The sequence below is a fragment of the Lithobates pipiens genome, unplaced genomic scaffold (genome assembly GCF_037356315.1).
Source record: "Lithobates pipiens isolate NorthernLeopardFrog02 unplaced genomic scaffold, aLitPip1_a1.2 Scaffold_10, whole genome shotgun sequence".
Taxonomy (NCBI): Eukaryota; Metazoa; Chordata; class Amphibia; order Anura; family Ranidae; genus Lithobates; species Lithobates pipiens.
The window spans coordinates 231749603-231774510 of record NW_027507686.1 but is presented as its reverse complement, the minus strand read 5'-3'; the positions used below and the strand labels follow the sequence as shown (position 1 = coordinate 231774510).

General features: G+C 43.1%; 1 protein-coding gene across 3 annotated transcripts in view; it reads left to right on the top strand.

The window, feature by feature from the left end:
* SLC1A2 (solute carrier family 1 member 2) overlaps positions 1-24908 on the top strand; it is a 174533-nt gene that overhangs the window by 64009 nt on the left and 85616 nt on the right. For 2 of the 3 annotated variants that reach the window (XM_077462926.1, XM_077462948.1), the window contains exon 1: positions 1819-1995. The exons of the other annotated variant lie outside the window; for it this stretch is intronic. In XM_077462926.1, coding sequence (XP_077319052.1) covers positions 1967-1995 — 29 coding nt within the window. In that variant the 5' untranslated portion in view covers positions 1819-1966. Of the gene's footprint in view, positions 1-1818; positions 1996-24908 lie in introns of those variants that run through there. 3 annotated transcript variants of the gene reach the window in all.

Below are 24908 nucleotides of genomic sequence, written 5' to 3'. Positions count from 1 at the left end.
TAATTTGTAAAAATGTGTTAGAAAAACTGCTGCGCAAATACTGTGTGACATAAAAATTAGCAAAACCCACCATTTTATTCTTTAGGGCCTCTACTACACACATATATCATTTTTGGGGGTTCTAAGTAATTTTCTAGCAAAAATACATATTTTTACTTGTAAACAAAAAGTGTCTGAATAAAGTCTTGTCTTAAAGTGGTTGTAAACCCTTACAAATAGGGTTGCCACCTGTCCAGGATTCACCCGGACAGTTCGGGTTTGGAATCATGTGTCCAGGTTTCAGACTGTCTGAAACCCGGACACATTATTTAGACTGGACTATGGTTTCCCAGCAGGGTTTCTGGCTGCAGTTTTCACTGCTGAGAGTGTCTGTTACACTGTCTTTCACACTGCCAAAGCCACCACTAACAAACCATACCCTCCACCCCCCCACCAACACATAGAGACGGGAGAAGAGAGAGGGCTTGATCTGCACCTCTTCCCCCCCATCCCTACCCCTCTGTGTCTGCCCACACTCCAATCCCCGGTGCTGTGCCTCAGAAAAGGAAAGTTGAGGCTGGAAATTTGAAGTCCAGCAGCCTCAGATCCATCTGAATGAGAGGTGCAGACTGCCAAGGGGTGAGTGAGCTCACCATCCATCCCTGTCTCTGAATGAAGTCTCCCCCCTTCCCTCTCCTTCCTCAGAGAGAGTACACTAAGTCAAATCAGGGTTCTCAGAGCACCCCTTACATCAGAGTTACCCTTTACACCAGTGTTTCCCCTTACAGCAGAGTCCTCTCTGTACATCAGAGTACTCAGTGTTCCCCCATTAATCGGGGTTCACAGAGCATTCCTTATGTCAGAGTCCCCAGAGTTCAGAGGTCTGTGGACTCTGATGTAAAAGAGGACTTTTGTTATTAACTTATATACATATGATTAGAAATGTTATTTAGTAGCAAAATATATGTATAGCTTATACTATAAAAAAGAAATTTCTGTGGGCCACAAAACTGTTCGGGTTTGACTTGAAGAAAAGGTGGCAACCCTACTTACAAACCACTTTGACCTACAGGTAAGCCTAGATTAAGGCTTACCTGTAGGTCCAAGAAATATCTCCTAAACCTACACGGTTTAGGAGATATTTCGCATGCACCGCAGACAGCGGCGCGCAGGCGCACTGAGCGTGCCACTGTCAACGGCGATATGCCGCCAGTGACGGCTCCCGTGCGCATGCACCTGAGTGACGTCATCGTGGCTTCGTCGAATGACAGCGGCGGAGCAGCGAGACCCACCGAGAAGATGGATGCGCCGGACTACAGGGGACAGCGGTGACTTCGCTGGCTCCTGTGTCAGGTAAGTGACACATAATGGACTACTATGCGATGCATAGTAGCCCATTATGCTTTACCTTTGCAGGGAATGAAAGAGGAAGTAAACCCATCAGGGTTTACTTCCTCTTTAAAGTAGATAATGACCGAAGGTGCTTCTGGATGCCTGTTTGTTTGTTTTTTTGTTTTTTTATAATACCGATGTAGTATGTTTGGATTTAAGACTAGTTTACTTTAATATTACTTCAGCCGCTGTAGGCCACAGAAACAATGGGGGCACCTAATAAATCAGCCCACCCTATAAAATAGGTGCCTAAATAGGTGGATGGTCAATGTGCGCAGGACACAGGTTCTCTTAGGTATGATGATCTCTGGATCTCCTATGGGATGTAATTAGTGTAGCGGCGTAGCTGATATTCCCAAATGAACTGAAATGATCCCAAGGTGGGAGAAAAAATAGACACTAGAAAACAAGTGCAGCTGTTGTATGGTGATGTTAGTTTGGATGACGCTGAGTGCAGCGAGAGGTGGAGAGAAAGACTCTGCAGAGGAGAGGTAGACAACAAAAATTGATATGTGGAATCGTAAAGAATTTCCTGGTACATGGAGTGCACACTAGAACAACCATCATAGTTCTGTTTTAGAAGCCTCCTTGGATCATGAGGGGGATCCAAATACGCAACCAAAGGTCAGTAGATCCAAAAATTTTATAGATCCTGTTTGTGTGTCATAATCCTTTAATTTATTTTACTAATATGCCAGTAATTATAAAAGGTCATTTCACCCAGGTTTTATATTTTAGTATAAGTGCAGCCTACCCAGCTTCTTTAGCTTCATAAAAGTCTCAGATGTTCCAAACGTGAGATTTCCCAACCATCTTTCTTAACTTTCTTCCTGTCTACCTGGAAGTTTTAGGTGTCCCCCCCCCCCACCTCTTGGGGTTCCAGCTCTTACTGTTAAATTCCCCATAATATAAAATCCATTAAAAATCAATAAGGCAGAGCAGGAGCTCTCATAATGATCATCCCAGGCAACCATTGAGGAATCCAAATATTGATGGCGCCCCACAAGTAGAGGCAAGAGCTAGCAACAAAGGGAGTGGTGGAGCCAAGTGGTCGCATGACAAGCAGCCTATTACTTTTGCCACTGTTGATAATTGCCTGTACACTGGAATTTGCCATCATTGTCTATATACTATGCCAGCATCCTACAAAATAGTCATTGCAACCTGTTTTAGCCCTTGTACACACGGTCGGAGATTCCGTCAGAATGTGTCCGATCGGAGCATTTTGTCGGATATTCCGACTGTGTGTGGTCTGCATCGGACTGTTTCCATCAGAATATCCGTCGGACCAACTTTTCCAACTTGCCGGAAATATTTTCCAACAAAATGCTCCGATCGGACATACTCCGATCATGTGTAGAGAATTCCGATCGGACAAAGTGCCACGCATGCTCAGATCAAATTCCTACATCAAAGCTATTGGCTACTAGCCTGAACATAGTCCCGTCGTAACGAAATAACGTCATCACGCTCTGAACGATCTGATTTTCCGACAACTTCGTCCGACCGTGTGTATAAAACAGTTTCGGACAAAATCCGTCGGACAAAATCCGACGGATTTGGTTGTCGGAATCTCCGACCGCGTGTACAAGGGCTTAATGTTCCACCTTTCACTTCTACTCCAATTAAAAGCCCTGAACATCCTTGTCGCTCTTGAGGGTGGCCAACTCTGACAAAAACCATGAAGAAGGGGACATAGTAAATTCTCAAAAGGCGTTTTCTGTGGTTACAATTAAATAAATAATCTTTGAATAAGAACCACTGGATCTAGGGGAGGACATAGAGGATGAGGACTGGAGGTGTGGTCCCTTTTGACCTACAAGGATATTATGAACATTGCTCTTGCAGAAGCGGACTTTAAAGAACTTTCTAGATGTTATCTGATCTGATGGGGGAAACTCTCATATGATGGGAAGACCTCTGATGTGATGAGAGGACCTCTAATGTGATGAGGGGAACTCTGATGTGATGGAGGACCTCTGATGTGATGGGAGGACCTTTGATGTGATGGGGGAACTCTGATGAGATGGGAGGACCTCTCATGTTATGGGGGACCTCTGATGTGATGGGGGTCCTTGATGTGATGGGAGAACCTCTCGTGTGATGGGGGGAACTCTCCCTGCCCCTCCACAGCTCAGCGCTCCAGTGAGCATGGAGGAGCAGAGCAGGAGAGCTCCGGCATGACAGGCAGCAGCTCTCCAAAGGGGGAGGTGAGAGAACCGAGCCATCGGCAGTGTTCGGTGGCTTAGTTCTCAGTTAGGAGGCAGCGGGTGGGGGGGGAGGGGGGATTGCAGCATCAGCCTGATTCTGCATCCACATAGATAAGTATGAATTTACAGAAGAAAAAAAAAACATACTTCTCATTTAAAGGTTAACCTCCAAATACCCACATTCAATAGAATAACACAAATAAGGGCAAACACGTAAAAAGGGGAAAATCACATATAAATGACTTTCAATTAAACACTACAATAATAGTTCATTAAAAAAAAAACTACACTCTACTTATAAACAGTCGAATTATATAGGTGTAAAAATGCTCGATATTTGCATTTTTGCTGGCGACCTTTAATTGTTCATGTATGTAAAACAGACAAATGTGCAGCAGCGGGGGTTTTTAAACTGTACACTACATTTATCCCACTTATTTTATATTGATTTCTCCATTAAGCCATGTATTCACCTCTGTGACCAAGCTGCAGTTTACCATAGGAATATCTCAATAGTATGGATTGCCCTAAATAACAGAAGCAAATGGCCCACTGAAAAAATAGGTGGAAAAATATAATAATTTTATATTGACGTATAATGATTTTCTCGGGGGTTCATTGCAGGACACAATTCTTTACATGTAGGTATATATTGACACTGTAGGAAAAGAGATTTTATCTCCAAGTACGGAAAGGTTTCTTCACAGTAAGAACTGTGAAAATGTAGAATAGACTCCCTCAAGAGCTAGATCTGTCCAGCTCAGTGGATTGTTTAAAGAAAGGCCGGGATTCTTTCCTAAATGTACATAATATAACAGGATACTAACATTCATAGGTAAAGTTGATCCAGGTAATATCCAATTGCCTCGGGGCATCAGGAAAGCATATTTTCGTCTGGAGCAAAAGGGATCATGCTTTATGGATCAACTGTGGGTATTGGATAGTGTATATGGAGGTTTTCTAATTGTGTGTGTTGTTTTTTTTTTTCCTTTGCTGGTTAAATGGGATGGGCTTGTGTCTTTTTTCAACCAGATTAACTACAAGACTATGTAACTATGCAAATAAAAAAATGGAGCCAGCTCCCTCTAGTGGCTGCACACATGCACCTGCAGAAAAAGAGCTCAGTTTTAACTTTGTGTCCTGAAGAAGTAGAACATGTTTCCCAAGCTCTGTTGGATCTGGACATAGGGCCAGTTTCGACTGGCTTTTGTTCACAACTGCTTATCTCCCCAAGTCTACAAGAAATGCAAAGGTAGCTTATAGCAGGTTAGAAGGAGGTCAACCTATAGGTGGGACCTAGGCCCAGGGTATCCAATCAAAGACAGACACACGCACACACAGTTCTTGATGTTGTAATATATCTTGTAGATTGTATACAGGTTAACAGTAATGAAAGAAGACAGTTTTTATAGGCACTGATAAGAGGTAATATAGCAGTTGCAATTTATACATTGTCATGTTGTCACCAGTCTTGGACCTGTATTCCCATAGGACGGGTTCTGCCAGAGGGGTCTTAGTTTGCAGGGTGTTGGGATGACCCTATAATGCTGCTGTGAAGAGCCATACATTGCTGGTCCAGATACTGGAGTGCTTCCTTAGAAACAAGCATTGTCTTGGAGTTGACCCTACTCGCCAAGAACCTTTCCCTGTGCTATACACTCTTCATAACCAGTGGGGTCTCTGTCCCTGACAAGCATGCCCAAATGATTTGGGTACCCTAATATATAGGGTCCCAGACCAAGATTGCTGCCAGTGATCCCGAGAGGTTGCAGCTTCCAATCAGACAGCTCTCTCCTCAGAGATACTGACAAAGTCCCAAGGAGGACAATTGCCCTAAAAAACTCTTCTCCATCTGTAATAATGGCACAATGCCAACCTACAGAATGGAGGGGGACCTGGACCTGCCTACAAACTTCACTTGTCATTAAATTTTGAATGATCTCAGGTGCATATTACATTGATGTCTAAAACATGCATTTAATCAAGCATTTACTGGCAGTTTTGTGTCTTGTTTTTTTGTTTTATTACTGACTTGCTGTTTCCATGGGGGGTCGGGGGACGGTTTACTTACGTTGGCTTTAAAAAATAAGGTTAATCCATAATGTATACTGTTATTTTCAATACAATGGTTTTGTATTCAGGACTATGAGCACGTTGACACATATCCTTAGCTGCACCCAGCCATCGATAAAGACATTGTTCATATTCCATGTGCATGGCAGATGAATTCTTTTTCGAAAAAGCAATTTATTTTCCTCTAAACACCAGCCAGCACACAGCCTCTGCCATTTCTAACAAGCTCACATCGGTAAAAAGAGTTGGATGTTTTGTATAAATGTGTAATGCACATGCCAGCTGTGATCTGGAACATATGGAGGTAGAAAGGGCTTTGTATTGTGTTAGCACAGGTGATAAATCTAGCAAATGATAAGATTTGAGATGGCAGAAAATGATTAACACCAATAGGATAACCTGTGTTTCAGAAAGCAGTAAGTTCTATCCATAGATTTTATAGGACGTTTTTAAAACTTGGTTAGTGTTTGAATAAGCAATCATGGTCCGCGTTGCACCTTTGGATGTCCATCAGAATGTTGGTCGCATTTATGAAGCTTGGTGGCTTGGTGGCCATGAAGCTTGGTGCTCTTCAAGAGAAGATACTAATCCCCCCTTCCATCTAGGGGCCGCCATTGGAAATCATGGGTTCCTGTACAGCCTATCTAACAAGTCCACCTTGCCACTGCCCTGATGTGGTTGCTGGAGAGGTGTTGTGTGAATGGTGGTCACACTGAGATACCCATACACAGCAAGGCTGTCATGAGCGGCTCCTCTTTATGCCGCGTACACATGACCAGACTTTTCGACAGACTTGGACAATCCGATGGACTTTGCAGCTGAGGTCCGCCGAACTGTCAAACGAATGGACTTGGCCACACGCGATCACTCCAAAAGTCCGAAGGATTCGAACGTGATGACGTAGAATAAGGAAGTTCATAGCCAGTAGCCAATAGCTGCCCTAGCGTCGGACTAGCACACAGACGACCGGATTTTTTGTCCAGACTCGAGTCCGTAGGAAAGATTTGAAGCAAGTTTTATTTCTAGGTCCGCCGGACTTTTGGGAAGAAAAAGTCTGCTGGAGCCCACACACGATCGAATTGTCCGACAGATACCAGTCCGCGGGACCAAGGCCATTGAAAAGTCTGGTCGTGTGTATGCGGCATTACTCTCCAGGCAGCTTTTGCTTCTTCCTGTATTTTCTATACTGCTGCTTCTTGCTTTACACGGAGCTGCCTCAATTGAACTGTACCTGGATCACATATGGACTACTCCTAATGGACTCTGTTTCCTATGAGCCATTTTTTTAAATGATTGTTTATCAATTGCTTCCCCTTTTGCTTTTATACTGATTGTATGATTAAGTGCCCTCAATATCCATCCTCTCACTTTTCATTGTCCAAGGAGTGAATGGAACACCTCTGCTGACCCAAAGGGGCCTGGTTTGGAAGTACTGCCTAGACCCAAAGTACTTCCAAACCAGACCCAAAGGGGCCTGGTTTTGAAGGTTTTGAAGTACTGCCTAGACCGCCCCCCCCCCATCGATGGTAATGCTCTCCATTCTTTGCTCACACCACCCACCTCGCCATCTCTTCTACCAGTATGCACTGATGGCACGCGCACTGCACTTGTCAAACAGCTGGCATCTCTCCTGCACTGGTGACATGCCTACCAGTCACACATTTCAATGCAATAACCCAGCCCAAAGCCCAATGACACAGGCCCACGGTCATCTTGCTAGAGCCCCAACACCATTCCTTATTCTCTCAGAGAGCACTATAATCTCAAGTGTCAAGCAGTATCTGACTTTAGGGGGAGTATTGACATCACTCCCTCAGTCATGACAGTATGTGGGCCTTGAAACTGGCACAATGATTGGGGCAGTGCAATATTGGAGGAAGTTCCTTTTTTCTTTATTACAGGTACTTATATAGCACCATCAATTTATGTATATATAATGCATTGACATCAGTCCCTGCCCTCCAGGAGCTTACAATCTAAGGTTCCTAACTCACACATACATACACATACTAGGGCCGATTTAGACAGGTGTCAATTAACCCACCAGCATGACTTCGGAGTGTGGGAGGAAACCCATGCAGGCTCAGGGAGAATATGCAGACTCCATGCAGGTATTGCCATGGTTTGGATTCAATCCAATGACCCAGGGGTGGACTGACCATTCGGCCACTCGGGCACTGCCCGAGGGCCCCAGGCCACTAGGGGGCCCCATCAGGGTTGCCAGCCTCAGTAAAACCAGGGACAGTATGTAAAAATTTGTGTTTTCTGTTACATCTGTCTCTGAAATGTCCCTTACCGACATTCTTTTGGTCTAAAAATCCTGAGATTATAGCTGCCCCACCTCTCCAGTACCTTCTCAGCCAATAGAAACCTGTCTGTGTATACTGTGTGTATATGTATGTGATTGTATACTGTGTGTGTGTATACTGTGTGGCCCCATAATCTCTGATTGACTGGGGGACCCATAATCTCCTATTGCCCGGGGGCCCCATAAGTTGTCAGTCCGCCCCTGCAATGACCCTAGTGCTGCTAAGCGATAGTGCCAACCACTTAGCCATTATGCTGCCCAGGCTTCCTCATACACAGAAGCACTGGGTGTTGTTGCTGGTTGTGAAGGAGTGGTGGGAAAATGTTGACCATGTGACTATTAATGGATCAAGGGGCCCTTTGCCGAGACTCTTGCATTGTCTGTTCGCCCTGAATGGGCATGCTGACAGTGTCTCTTTAAATAGCCATGTATTCAGATTGTTCCAGTATATAGATGAAGCTACAGAGCAGAAGATGTCTAAAATTCTTGAATTCCAGACCACACAGAGCTGAGTTTTTCTCCTCGTCACATGCCAATAAGGATTGGTGGAGAAGTAAAGGACAGGAAGGGAACATGTCACCCAGGCTGGAGACTCATTTCCCCCCTCTGGTGATAAATTGGTGTATACAGGGGTCCCTGTGCTCTTTGAATTCCCTTCTTGGCTGAGGCTGAACATCTTTATTTATCCTGCTGCAGCTGCCCTGAATGTTGGAGATTGATGGTGGCCCAGGCTGTCCTCTACCAGCTCATATATCTCTTTAATGCATTCCTGCCTGGTGACATTTGTATATTTGTTATTCAGAAAGAGGGCACAGAAAGGTTTATGGCCTGTCTACGTACAGCCATTGGATGCATCGAAAGAAAGAGAGGAAGTAAAGTGATAGCAATACAAAACCTTCAACAGTTTTCTCCAGCATGCTCGGGTTCCTTAGGTTTCTCTTTTTTTGCTCTATTTTCGATGTGGCCACTTACTTGTTTCCTTCTCCCTGGAAAATTCTTATCTTCTTTACGTGAAAAGCGCCAGAGCGCTAAAAACATACAAATATTTATGAAGGTTAAAGCAGAACTAAACTTTATATGAGCATCACATACTGAAATCTGTATTAAATTCTGCTGCTGCCAGACGTATCCACCTTACCAACCGCTCAGTGTCTGCCAACCCTCTCCTCCAATCCCTACACTGGCTCCCAATCAGCCAGCGAATTAAATTCAAAATACTAACCACAACATACAAAGCCATTCACAAATCTGCCCCGAGCTTCATCTCCAATCTCGTCTCCAAATATCACCCAAATAGTCCTCTCCGCTCTTCTCAAAACCTCCTAATCTCAACCTCTCTCGTCTCCTCCTCCCATGCTCCTCTCCAGGATTTCTCCAGAGCCTCTCCCATCCTCTGGAACTCGCTACCTCCACTGGATTGGCTATCCCCTACTCTTGCTACCTTCAGGCAATCCCTGAAAACTCAACTCTTCAGGGAAGCCTATCATGTCTCCAACTAATCTCCTACCACTTCCATCAGCTCATTCCCCACAGTTTAAAGTGGCTGTAAACCCTTACAAACCACTTTGACCTACAGGTAAGCCTAGATTAAGGCTTACCTGTAGGTCCAAGAAATATCTCCTAAACCGACACAGTTTAGAAGAAATGTATTAAGTCACAGCTGTCTACGGCGCATGCGCCGTAGACAGCTGTGACTTAGTAGTTAGTTAGCCGTTAGTGGCAGCTCCCGTGCGCATGCGCGGGAGTGACGTCATCGCTGCTCCGGCGCTGTGAGTGGCCGGAGCAGCGATACCTGGAAGAAGATGGACGCTCCGGACTACAGGGGACAGCGGTGACATCGCTGGCTCCTGTGTCAGGTAAGTGACACATAATGGGCTACTATGCGATGCATAGTAGCCCATTATGCTTTACCTTTGCAGGGAGACAAAGAGGAAGTAAATTCATCAGGGTTTACTTCCTCTTTAACCTTTTGTACCAACTGCCCCACCCTACTAGATTGTAAGCTCTTCTGAGCAGGGCCCTCTTAATCCTCTTGTATTTTATTGTATTGTAACTGTATTGTCTCCTTTTATATTGTAAAGCGCTGTGTAAATTGTTGGCGCTATATAAATCCTGAATAATAATAATACATTTAAATATTGAAAGCAAACTCCCCCATCCATCCATGTCTCCATGCTTTAATTTGTTATGAAATCACTTTGAAAAAAAAAAAAACCCTATAATTTCTAGCTGTGGCCATCTTGAGTAACTGAAGATGATTCTTTTAGCATTCACTTCCTGGAATCCATCTGCTTTTAACTCAGGCATGCAGGTAGGAAGGTGTACTTAGCAGAGAAAGCCCCTCCTCCAGATGAAATAAAAAAAAAAGGAAGACTTCTACCATGTATGACATCATTTTGGCCTAGGCCCAAAACCCGGAAGCAACTGAAATGTAAAAAAAAGTTTAAAACAAACATAATATACCTTCCAATCTATTTACTACTGCTAGGATTAAGGATTAAAAATAGCTAATGTTGATTGATAGAATTTAGCTCCTCATGTATCTAAAGCCAACTTTTTAGTTTTGGCTATGGTAGAAAAGGGTTAGAATCCCTGTCAGGTTTATTAATTGGGAAAGATGTTTTTTTTATATACAGTATATGTATTTAGCATTATTTTCATTATTAACCACTTCAGCCCCGGAAAGGATTTACCCCCTTCCTGACCAGAGAATTTTTTGCGATTCGGCACTGCGTCGATTTAGCTGACGTGCAACGTGGCTCCCAAACAAAATTGACATCCTTTTTTCCCCACAAATACAGTTTTCTTTGGTGGTATTTGATCACCTCTGTGTTTTTTTTAGTTTTTGCGCTATAAACAAAAAAAGAGCGACAATTTTGAAAAAAAAAAAGCTATATTTTTACTTTTTGCTATAATAAATATCCCCCAAAAATATATAAAAAAACAAAATTCTTCCACAGCTTAGGCCTAAACTACAAAAACTATAGCTGCTGACTTGTAGCCTCCCTGGTGCTATGATTATGTCAGATTTTTGAATCTCAAAGCGGGACAATTGTTTTGCATATAAATTTGTTTTTTTATATTGTAGCCCTGAAATTCTTAGAAATAACGCACTTAAATCTGTCCAAACTAGTAGACAGAAGTTTGAAACACTAAATCATAAATTATAATATAATAAATAACTATAAATAATTATAAAAAAATAATAATATAATAATAACAAAATTGGTCTAAAACCACGTTTGATGTAAAGGGACACTTTTTTGTTGATATGGACATTCTCCAGTTTCCAGGCAGAAAGAACAGTATATATAATATAAAACTGCATGCAGGGCACTGGACAAAGCACTGGGGACAAAAGGGAAGTGAAATGATTTGATACAGTAATGTAATCTTAGAGAATACAGTGTACTGTATGTGTTGTGTTTTTTGAATTTGCTGCCAGGCTCTGCCCCCCTCATGCGTCACGACGCTTGCAGGGAATGGAGCCCGGACCACAGAGCATCGGACAGATGATCTGGCAGAGGACACAGCGAGGGGACATCGCAGGATCCTGGTGATATGGTAAGTACATTGTACCAGGATTCTGCAGTGGCTCAGGGTTACCGCTAATGGTACTGAAATGTAACCCTGAGCCACTTTCAGGAATACCACCAGGAGGGCCAAAACACAGCCACTCACCTTCTCAAGATCCAGTGGTGTGCTCACCCCAGTCGGTCTCACCTGCTGCCTTCGGTCCCTGGCGCCGGCACCTTCACTATGGGCACCCGGCTGTGACAGCCAGCCGCGTTCCCACTGCGAGTCGCGCTGTGAATCGTGGATGATGGATGCAGTCTTCTGGGTAACATATTACATTATACACTCTGTTGCAAATTTAACTTGAAGTTTCCATGTTCCAGCACTTACAGTTTTGCATGCTCCCTTCTCTCTGAAGCAGACAGTACTCATTCAAAAAACATTTAGTGTGCTTGCACACTGAGGCGTTGGGGGGCGCCGGCGATAAATTTCACTATGACCATGTACCCTGCCAATGGCAACCTGTTTGCAAAGCCAAGGCATTTCAGGGCTATAATTTCACCCGCTCAATACTTGAAATTGAAACAATGTATGCAGACTCAAAAATTAATGTATAGTTGAGTGTCAAGATAATGTATAACACCAACCAGCTGGGCAAACCCACTCACCAGTTCTCCTCTTCAACATTTACATCCGCCCACTCCTCCAAATCATTAGATGTTCAGACCTCTGCTTTCACTCATACGCTGACGACACGCAACTTTACTTCCGTATCACTGGACAAAAAGATCACCACCAACAATTAGAAAACTGCCTCAATTCAGTAGAAGACTGGATGACCACCAACTCCCTCAAACTCAACAAATCAAAGACAGAGCTTCTTATCCTTCACCCAAATCATAATTCCGTAACCAAAACCTCCTGGACACCACCCACCGTCTTTGGGCAGACCATCTCCCCAAAGGCCAAGAGTCTCGGGGTTATTTTAGACTGTCAATGGATGCACAAATAGGAGCAGTAGTCAGTGGATCTCACCATCTGCTACGCATGCTACACAGACTCATCCCTTTTATCCCAAAGAATGACAAAGCAGTGGTAGTTGGAACAATCATTAATTCACGACTGGACTATGCAAACCTGCTTTACATAGGATTACCACAATATCAACTTGCGCAATTACAACTGATCCAAAACACGGCGGCAAGGCTGATAACAGGAAAAAAACCTGAGGAGCTTACATTGGCTAACCATAAAAAATCGGATCACATTCAAGACCCTTTGCCTCACCCACAAATGCGTGCATAGAGAAGCTCCTCAATACCTAGCTGAGAAAATAATTCATTACACACCAAACCGCAGTCTTCGATCAGCCAACAAAAACCTCCTCCTCGTGCCCAAATCCCGATACAAATCTAAGGGTGATCGGAGATTCACTGTCCAAGGGCCTCGGCTATGGAATGCTCTACCAATCAAAATCCGCCTGGAAGAAAATCACCTGGCTTTTAGGAAAAAACTCAAGACCTTCCTCTTCTAGCTGATGTTTAAAGCTCGTCACAGCGCCTTGAGGCGATTCAGTTCGCGTTGTGCCCTATACAAATATTTCATTCATTCATTCACTATTAGAACACCTATCGACTGTACAATGATTTTTTTATTTCATTTTCTTCAAGTTCTGATAAAAGGGGAAAAAAATTGCAGCCCCCCGAAAGGCCTTGACATTGTAAACAGTTTGTCATTGACCTAAACTTATATCTGGACCGGAACATTACAAGGTGGTGCATCAATTCTAGATTACTCAGGGGTGCCCCTATATATTTAAATGTAGTGCTGCTGTAGTAATAGTTCTGTTTTCTGTAGGTTTTCCCCTAAGTTCCAGGCTTTAGCCTGCTTTTGGGGATTGCCCCTGGAAATAGTGCAAGAAGGACCAATAGCCTGAGGTATCAATATTTATGACTTCCTGGCCACATGCTAGAAGGTTTGGTGCCAGTGGGGCATGTTGGAAGGGGGGGTATAAATATTAGTGGGAACCTCCCGGAAGCTCTTTTGCCTCCCGGGCTTTGCCTGGGGAGGATGTGTGTTCAGTTGTTGCTGCCTGGGGTAGACACGTGCTTGAAGACGGAAGGCCTGAGTTTGGGGCCTGAAAGTTTGCCCTGCCTGGCCGGAGGATATAGGTGAAGCTGGATAGGAGCATGAGGGAGGAACTTCATCTGCCAGAGAGTGTTCTGAAGGGCAAAGGGAATACTTGAACACTGCAGGAAGTTTGGTGGCTCATCCAGAGGATTGGTGGAAAAACTGATAACCTTTTCAAAAGAGACTGCACCCATTTCTTTCCACTCCACTAACAGTCAAGAATCCAACTCTGATAAGCAATGCTAGGCCAACAAGCCACTTGATGGTCCCTGTGTGCCTCCAGGGGGTGAGTGGTGCTTCAACTGAATCAGGATGTGGTGGGAAATTTTCCAGTGGGCAGCCCTTTGGAAGCGCCGTAACATGGGCATTTTTAATCCCTTTTTGCCCGCTAGCAGGGGTTTGAAAGTTCCCCCGCTAGAGGCCAAAAAGTGCTGCTTAAATAGTGGTAAAGCGCCGCTAAAACAAGCGATGCTTTACTGCTAACGCATGGACGGCCCCAGTGTGAAAAGGATCTTAATGACGAGGAGAGGGAGCAAGCTCTGAAAAATGTATTTGCGGTATCCTCATCCTCCTCACAGCGTTTGACTCATTCGTAGATCCCATTATACTCCTTTAAAGTTACATTCCTGGAGCAAAGCAACCACATCAAATTTTGATGATACAGGTACACTTATACATATGCTGTGCCCATTTCCTAAACTGCATCTCTACTGGTCATGTGTATTTGATACTTTAAATTCCTTTTGTTTTACACAGGTTCATTTTGATCCAAAATAGCATTGTTAGGGATTGTATCTGAAGGCACTCTATCAGCTGAAATGCATGTGATGTGGTTGAGATCTTTGTATATGGCTCGTAAACTTATATTATAAAAATGGATATAAAACTATCCGCCAACAATAAATCAATGCGTTGAAGTGGTCAATCTTATTTGAAGACAGGAGGAATTGACATATAAACATAGGAGGAGTCCTAAAAAATTTGTGAAAATCTGCTACTGGTGGCTAGTTTCCTATGTGAGCAGTCAGCACATAGCTCCAGCCAATGGGTGTCTTCAGGAGACTTCAGTGTCCAACTTTAAATATATTTTTTAACCACTTGCCGACCGCCTCCTGTACATTTACGTTGGCGCTTTGAAGAGGGATATCTCGGTAATGGCAGCAGCTGCTGCCACAACAGAGATATCCATCTTTTCAGGAGCCGGTTGTGTTTATGATAATGGTGATCTCTGTGGCAGATTCGCCGCGAGATCACCGTTATCGGTGGTGGGAGAAGGGCCCCCCTCCCACTGCTCACCCGCGCCCTCTGCCGCTGCCGACGGCTCCGGTAAGGTCCTCTCAGTGCCTGGGTATGGAGATGAGTGAGGGGAAGATGGCCCCCACTCATCTCCATACCATAGCAGGGCGGAAGTGACGTCAAAATTTCACTTCCGCGCATAGCTCTTAAAGGGAGATTTTTTCAAAGTAATTTTTTCGCATGCCACTTTTTTTTTTTTTGTCCAAATATGAGATCTGAGGACCTGCCATGCTTTTTTCTATTACAAGGGATGTTTACATTTCTTGTAATATAAATAAAAGTGATCCAGATTTTTTTTTTAAAACAGTGAAAAAAGTAATAAAATGAAGAAAAATAAATAAGACATTTTTTTTTTTTAAGCGATCTGTCCCGACGAGCTCGCGTGCAGAAGTGAACACATACGTGCGTAGCGCCCGCATATGAAAACGGTGGTCAAACCACGCATGGGAGGTATTGTCGCGATCGGTAGAGTGAGAGCAATAATTCTAGCCCTAGACCTCCTCTATAACTGACAACTGGCAACCTGTAGAATTTTTAAAACGTCGCCTATGGAGATTTTTGAGGGTAAAAGTTTGATGCCATTCCACGAGCAGGCGCAATTTTGAAGCGTGACATGTTGGAAATCAATTTACTTGGCATAACATAATTTTTCTCAATATAAAAAAAAATTGGACTAAATTTACTGTTGTCTTATTTTTTTTATTCAAAAAAATGATTTTTTTCCAAAAAAAGTAAGACCGATGCGCAAATACGATGTGAAAAAAAGTATTGCATTGACCGCCATTTTATTCTCTAGGGGTTCCTCCAGAGGTTGTAGGGGTTCCTTGAGCTGTGGCTGATGAACCATCTTTTTGATGATGCCTACAGTGTTCAAGGTTCAGCATCACTTAGCAAAGCCAGCAGCATGACACCAAATATCTTTTTAGCTGTCTTTAAGGGTGGCATTCGGAGCACCACTTTAAAGGGAACATTATTCCTATTGGTCACCAGTATCTGGGGCATTGTTCCTATTGACCCCTGATAAATTGGTTTTAGTAAGGCTTCCTCGAGACCTGAAAATACTTTTTGGGGTTTCTCTTGGGTTAAAAGGTTGAGCAAGCCTGCTCCAGGGTGTTAGAAAATATATATAATGTTTGGGGGTTCTAAGTAATTTTCTAGCAAAAAAATATGTTTTAAACATGTAAACACCTAAATTCCAAAACAAGGCTAGTCCTTTTAATAACTATTTAACAAATATAAATACAAACACACGTGTACTTGGAATAAGCGTCAGCCATGTCCCTCTATATCCACCTTTCTCAACTTTTTATCCCAAAGGAACAGTTTTCAGGTCTCGGGAACCTCTGCTAAAATCAATCTATTGGTGGCCAATGGCCCTTACAATGGTGGCTACTAGGAAGAATACGCCTTTTACATTGGTGGTCAGAATGCCACCCTCTACCCGCTTCCAATAACATCAACCATTGAGTTCATGCAACTGGCTCTGTCAAGTAGCACTAACCCTGAAACTATACAAGCACCAACCCACAGGAGGTCAAACAGCTACAGCTCAAGGATCCTCTAGCAACCTCTTGAGGAACCCTAGGGCTCCATGGAACCATGGTTGACAATGGCTGTTCTAAATGATCTTGAGTTATCACACCCAGTATACACTGTGCTCTCATTTCCCAACAACAGGAAAGTTTGCTGTTTGTCCTTGTATAATGTCTTGTAGAGCAAATTGGGTTAAGAGAGGAAAAGATTAATCCTCCTAAACATACACCGCATCCTGTATGACAGAATGGCCTGCAAATGTCGCCGCATATTGTCAGTTATTGGGATTTCTCCACTGAAACGTCTCAAGCAGATGGCGCGAATCCTGTGCCATACTGCACACACAGCAGAGGGGAGCATCTGCCAGGGAGGATAAAAGGCGTACGCTAAGCCTTGAGACCCAAATAAAGCGCCTCATGAGATTCCTTAACGCTGGGCTTCGCTCTCATAATCCTTTCAATGCAGTCCGAGCCCCGGCCTGAGACGCAAAGACGTCTGAAGGTGTAAGAGGCAGAGATTATTGGTCCAACAGTCTCGCACAGGGCCTTGTGCATCTCTGTGCCTCCTGACCTGTTCTCTGTAGTGACTAATCATGTGCCTTCTTTGATATTTGGAGTGCCGAATCGGAGAAGAGGACAGAAAATCTGATTGGCTGTTTTATGTAAAAAGAAAGAAAATACATTTTGGGAAAGTTGTAGTATCTAGGTTCTTTGAGACAGAAATGCCATTTGTTGATTTTGCTTAGAGAGTTAGTGATTTTATATAGTACATATTATTTATAAAGCATTTGTCTTTTAAAAAAGCAATATAGTAAACAATATATAATATAATATAATGTAATTTTATATAATACAATACAATATAATCGAAAGAAAATCCCAGTGGCTTAGTGGTATCTCTATCAAGCATCTGAGACGCTGCTCTCCCAACCCATCTTGTGTGCAGTGTTATACGGCCTCAGCCAGCTCTGTTGTACTGACCATGCAACTTTTACTGCTTCTTCCCCTCTTTCTCTCAGCATTAAAATATGTGCCCACTTATAGCCATTTTTCACCAAGTGGGTTCTTACACGGGTCACCTTTTGTAGCATGCAGGCAAGTGTGAACGGCCTTAAAGAGAGAGGTAAAACCGTCCAGCTGAGTCACTGTTTTACCTCCCCCAACTGCCCTCCTGAGCACAGACATACAGCTGTTCAGGGCTGTACATGTGCAATGGTAAAGATGTTGTGCAAAACTCTACCCATGCAAGTCTTTTTTTTTATCTCAAAAAGAAGTTTATTGAGATCATACAACAATAAACAAACAGACCTCCGTTCCATAGATGTTACAATTCGCAAGGCTATACAACAAACCAATATTCAGTATTTGTCACATCATCACAAAAGTGGTTTTGTTTTTGTTTTATTTTTCAAAAACCCACTCCGGCAGTAGTATAACCTGTTAATCTAGCACCATCTTCCACACCGATACCTCTAGCAATCAGAACTCCAATTATCCCACAAAAGTCTGTTCAGAATTACTGGTAGGTGTACTGGGGAATGGGGATAAGCCTTGCGTGTCCAACCAAGGAGACCAAACCACCTGGTACATTCCCGAGCAGCCTTTGTGTTGGAAAATATATTTTTCTAAATGTAATGTGTTTCCCATTTGGACTACCCACTCCTTCCAGGAGGTCCATTGACTTCCAGTGTCTAAGAATCAGAATACAGGCCTGAAACAGAGCCCTGGCTAAAGCTTGTTTAGTGACTTCCTCTACCTGGAGATCATCCACAATACCCAATAGACAAAGTTTGGGATTTTGGATCAACTGGAGACACCCTACCAAGAGTATCCACTAACTTCCTCCAATATATATGTATATATGATCTCTTAAGAACCTGGTACACATAGGGTCATCTCTCTTCCCCATTTTGAATAGCCTCTCAGGTGTTAGGTGGAAGTAGTATATATAATTGTGATAGCCGCTGTGTGACAATAAGGGAACACAACTACACAGCCTGCATGGCCTCCTCCCCCTGCTCCTCTCCAAAAGGTCCCACATCCTGCTCCCATCTATGTTCAGCTTTGGAAGGAAAATCCTTCAAGAAAATGAGCAGCAGCATGTAATAGCTCCTGGATATAAAACCCCGGTATATTTCCACCTACGACATAGTTAAAGATTGGGGTAGGAGACATTACCCATATGTCTTCTCCTAGCTGTGCCTTAATGGTGTGTTGCAGTTGCAAATAGTAAAAGTGCATCGATTGTGTGAGATTGTACTTAATTCATAAAATGGGGAAGGGACGTAGTTTACCGTTATTAAATATGTAAGACAGATGTGTTATACCATACTGTTAAAACTTAGCACTGTATTGTAAAGGCTTCAACTCCGTGTAATGCTCATTGCCCCATATAGGGCTAAATCTGAAACCCGATGACCTCCTTGTACCTGCCTTACCTTGTTCTAGACGTTTTGCATAAGGGCAAAAGTGTGAAAAACCTTACTGGGCTTACTAAAAGTTTAGGGCCTCCAGTCTCATGGGAATACTCTTTACCCCGTAACATAATACAATATATGAGTGGTGGGATCTACCCTGGCATCTTATGGAAGCATGGTGCGAGCAATATGTTGCAGCCATGCCACCAAGTAATATAGCCATGGGTTAGGCAAGGCTAGACCACCCCCTTCCTTCGACCTTTGGAGTTGTTCCAGCTTGATACATGGAGGTTTAGTGTGCCAAATAAATTATCTGAATATGGAGGTAATAACTGAATATTTTTAGAGGAATAACTATCAGGGAGTTGTGTAAGATATACAACTGTGGCATTTTTAGAGGAATAACCATCGGGGAATTGTGTAAGATATACAACTGTGGCATGAAATCATCTTTATAAGGTTAATTTTCCCACTAATGAAAGCTTAAGTCTAGCCCACATCTTAGTCTTGTCAGTTATACGAGTTAGCAGAGATGACAAATTTAGATACAGGTAGTCAAGTGGGCTTGAAGTAATTTGTATTCCCAGATATTTAAATTGGGATGAAACATGGATATTATGTAGATCTGATGCTGGACTACCAGGGATCCCATCTGGGAGCATCATAGATGATTTGGACCAATTAATTGTGAGACCTGAATATTTATGACTGACATTGCCTCCTGGAGTGAAGCGGCAGTGTCTCCAGTAGGAGCATGGTGTCATCGGCATAGAGCATAAACTTGGTCTTGAGTATTTCCATATTTAAAGCCACAGATGGATGGACTGGACCGGATCATAGCCGTCAAGGGATATGGCAAAAAGTAGAGGGGACAACGGGCATCCCTGACGGGTACTTCTGCTCAAGGAAAAGGTGTGTGAAATGCCGCCTGCTTCTCTAATTGCTGTTTGGGGGGAACTATACAGCAGTTGTACCCAGAAAAAGAATGTTGGCCCATTCCCAAACTTAACCAATACTGCCCATAGAAATTGCCATTTAATGCTGTCAAACCCATGTAAGTCTTTAGGGCCATGCCACAACCACCCCCCCCCCCCCCTCATGCTTTGCACACGGTTGCGGAGCAGTGGTGTGGCATTTATAGGGTTAAGTCAGGCAGTGAGGAGGTGATCCAGCAGCCTCAGCTCCCTTATGTCGGAGAAGAGCTGCAACAGGGGAAAAGATGGAGTACTGACAAGAGATGGGCCATGGGAGCCTATAGGTGACATGGCTGGGTAGGAAAGGGTTAGATGATGCTGCATGTCCTCCAGCTAGGAAAAGAAATAAGCTCTGTTTTACCGGGGATTTTTTTTTTCATTATTTACCCGAGTCAATTTAATTTTTTTCATTATTTTTCCTAGTCTTACATAACATGACAGGTCTATATTAGAGATGTCTGTAGAGATCTCTGACTGATAAACTTGTCATTACTCCAGCCTTGTTTACACACAACAAAACACAATCAAATAAGGATTACATTTAATGAATGGCAGGAATGTGTGACAAAGGTAAGGTTGTACCCCAGGGCCCGTATAGCACTCTTTTTCTCCAAATAAGCGTTTTCTGATTGTTAATGGAGCGGTGACCCTATTCTAGCCTCATGTAATTCCTAATAACTCCCTCCCCCCCATGTCTCATTCACCCCTTGAGAGGACAAAAATAAATCCAATTCATTCTTGCAGAACGAGACTTGGCAAGCCATTCGATTCAGATGGGCAGACGCAGCCAAGCAACAAAATTGGCTGATCTGGCTGAATTTAATCAGTCGGTGAAATGAAATTACAAGTATCACTTGTTACAAAGAACAGACAGGCTCCTGTGATATCAACCTTCCAGCCCAGACTGGCAATCTGTACAATTAGGTGTTTGCCAAAAATGGTTGGATAGAGGTTCTATTTTAGAAAAACAGTTTGGACTTTCCTTTGACACTTGTAGACTTTACTCGTTCATAGGTGCTCATTCCTTGCTGCCTTGGTGCTGACACCAGTCTCCATCAGGAACTTATTGTGCTTGTACTATGGGACTTGTAAGCCATTCCTAGGTGAAGACACCAGAATAAAACCAGGCTCCTTTAATACTGACCTTCTAGTTCTGGCTGGCAATCTGTACACTTTGGTGCTTGCCAAAAAGAGTTGGACGGAGATTCTATGCGTAGCAAAATTTAGGCTCTCCGACACTTGTTGGTTTTAATTGTTCACATATGTTCATGCCTTCCTGCCCTGGTGCTGGTCGGGTCTCTATAAAAAACTAATTGAGCTTGTACTATGGGACTTAGGAGCCATTTCCTAGGTGAAGATGCCAGAATAAAACCAGGCTCCAGTTATTTCTACCTTCTGGTTCAGACTGGCAATCCGTACATTCAGATGTTTGCCGAAAGGAGTTGGACAGAGATTCTGTGTGTAACAAAGTTTCGGGTACTCTTTGACACGGGTTGGTTTTAATCATTCATACGTGTTCATGCTTTCCTGCTGTGGTGCTGAGACCAGACTCTATCAGGAACTTATCGAGAGTGTTGAGCCCCTGGGTACTCATCCACTGGCCTACTCATCTGCATCCACAGCCCTACAGAGCGGGTTCGTTGGCCATCATCTGTGGCAGCAGCCATACAGAGCAGGTTCACCAGAGCTCAAGCCATTGTTCCTTAAGGGGCCCTCTGCTGCTGGAACCCACCACTGAAGAGCTGCATTGGGGAGAGAGTTACCAACCCACCAAACATTCTACACCACAAAACCCAGCAAGAGTTCAGTTACACAGTTTGTCATCAGACTCCTTAGACCTTACCGTACTTATGCGGCATACCACTGAGCAGTGCCACATCGCCTGTTCTGGATTACCTAACAGCTCACGTTCACTTAACCCCTTAGTGAAATTGTTTCTTGCTCTTTTAATTGCAGTTAAGCCTCATTCAAGTTATTCTTGCCAGAGCTCTTCCTCAAATCCACATCTTCTTGATCAGAGAGTATCTGGAAGTCACTCAGCATCACGATTGGTACACCATCGAAAGGGCCCCAACCACGCTGGCAGAAATAACTATTTTTTTCTCATTTATTTGAGATTTTCCCTCCCTGTTTCAAAGTATTTGCAAAACTCCACCTTTCTGATCACTGAAGCCTGCAGGCAGACTTGGACCTAGCAGTATCACTCCAGGCCTACAATGTATACTATTCATTCCTGGCTGCCCTTATGATACTCTAGGTGACTCTGTAGTTTAAAGCTGGTTGGTAATGTCTGGACCCAGTCACTCACCAATATCCTGTATTTTCATGTATTGCTACAATTGTTATTCATTTCACCTTTTATTCTCACCTGCCTTTACCCACTTTATTTTATGCCAATATATTAAGTTTGTCTTACTAATTGGTCTGGTGCGTGCTTTCTTTAACCACTTCAGACCAGGAATATTTTACCCCCATCCTGACCAGTCCATTTGTAGCGCTACGGCACTGTGTTGCTTTAACTAACAATTGCAAGGTTGTGCAACGCTGTACCCAAATAAAATTTATATATATTTTTACCCACAAATAGAGCTTTCTTTTGGTGGTATTTGATCAATAAACAAAAAAACAGACAATTTTGAAAAAAAAATTTTTTTTTACTTTCTGCTATAAAACACATCCAATAAAAAAAATGTCAAAAAATGAATTTCTTCATCAATTTAGGCCAATATGTATTCTGCTACATGTTTTTGGTAAAAAAAATCCCAATAAGCGTATATTGATTGGTTTGCGCAAAAGTTATAGCGTCTACAAACTATGGGATATATTTTTGAACTTTAAATTTTTTATTGTTTTTACTAGTAATGGCACTGATCAGCGATTTTTAGCGAGAATGCGACATTGCGAAAGACAATTCTCACACTAAGTGACACTTTTTGGGGACCAGTGACACCAATACAGTGATCAGTGCTAAAAAAAAATGCACTGTCACTGTATAAATGACACTGGCAGGGAAATGGTTAACATCAGGGGCGATCAAAGGGTTAAGTGTGTTCCTAGGAAGTGCTTTATAACTGCGGGGGGGGGGGGGGTGCTGTGACTGTAGGAAAATAGAGATCCCTGTTTTTGCTGAAACAGAAACACAAGATCTCCATCTTCCTCCCTCACAGAATGGCAGTCTGCCTTGTTTACATAGGCAGGCGGCCACTCTGCCTCTCTTGTGAACGGCGGGTCTCGGCTGCTCTCAGACACAATTTAGCCTTCCTAAAGGGAGGCTGAATTGTGTTAAGGCAGCCCAATCAAACAAATGGACTGGCAATGCACCAAAATTCCCATGAAAATGGGCATGTACCTTTTTTTGGCAAATTAGCCACCATGACAACAGCACCCCCAGTGGGTTTAATGTTGTTTCTAGTAATAATAGTATGATCGTTATGGGATAGGCATCCAATAGGATCGCCTGACGCTTTGGCTAAACGGGAAACAGGTTTCATGAGCTGCCTCCTGATATGTGGGGAGGAGCTTTAGTGTGAAAATATCAAAAATGTATTCACTATTAATGGGTGGGCTCGGAGCGCAATGCTCTGCACTCTGAGGTCAGCCTTTTTTGTAGCCTATTACAGCCTCTGGCTCTAATCAGGTGCTTCAAAAAACATCACCTCCCACATTGGAAATCAAAGTGTGGTGCTCTAATATGTAGATCAGGGGGCCGAGTGCATGTATAGGGGAGGTGGCCCCGTGCACGCTCTATGGACAGGCCGCAGCTGGTCCAGTAGCCAGGGGATGGAAGAGGTGTCTTGTGGCATGGTGCGATGTGACACTGTGCTCCTGGATGATGTTACCGTAACCACGAAAGCAGAAGTCTGGGACCAAAGATGTGGATGCTGCTTTAACCAGCATGGAACACAAATAGGATATGTTGCTGTGGCAACGCATTTCACTTGCATGATTGATTACCATAATCAAATGCCAAGCACCCAGCACTAGTTTAAAAAAAACTAATTTAGATGGCCACTGGTGGCCTGTAAAACTAGTCCAATCGTAATCCAAAATTACATAATGGTATGCAATTCGTTAAGGCCATTAAGGCACAAGGATCCAAATTTATAAATCCAAAAATTCTCCCTCCTTTGCCTTTCGTTTTCTGTCAATGTTCCCTTAGGAATGGCTTTAATTGCCATAACCTCCAGACAACAAATATCTTTATTATGTGCCTGAAGGAAATGGCATGGGACACTATGTTCATCACAGCCTTTTTGGATAAATCTACAGTGTTCCCCTATTCGTTTCCACATTGTGCGTGTTGTACAGCCCACATATAGTAGGTTGCAGGGACACCTAAGAACATAGATCACAAATTCAGTCGAACATGTAATACAATGTTTGATCTGGGAGATATTGCCCTGGTTTTCAGTGATGGTGGAACACCTATGTGATATACATTGGAATGTTAGAAATCCTATTTTCTGCACTGAAATACCCCTGTTCTGTTGTCAAATTAGGATATAATGTCTGAGATGGGCCTCTTTTTAGTAGACTGTAATTTACTCGGGGCCAGGATGTTTTTTTTTATAGTTCGTGCCCTCCTGAAGATGACCTGAGGAGCGGGTGACAAGACGGAACCTAAACTCTGGTCCAACCTTAGAATATTATAATATTTACAAATTATATTGGAGATTGATCTGTATTGATCATTGTAAGACATGATGAACCTTACTGCATTAGGATTCTTATTTGGTGATGTGGTTTTACTTCTCTTGGAAAAGGGTTTGGTGTGCATATTGAAAGCCTCTTGTATCGGCCCCAGAGGATAGCCTTTTTCGAGGAATTTTTGTGCCATTAATGCTCCCTGTGCTATATAGTCCTCCTCTTTGGAACAATTCCTCCTCAGTCTATTACATTGGCTACTAGGGATATTTTTTTGCATGTTGGATGGTGGCAGCTTGAGAAATGGAGGTAAGAATTGCCACCAGTGGGTTTAACGTGGTTTCTAGTAATAATTGTATGATTGTTACGGGATAGAACTAAATCCTGGGCGATGAAATGCCAGGTACCATCAAGTAAGGTAATGCGCATGTTCTTCA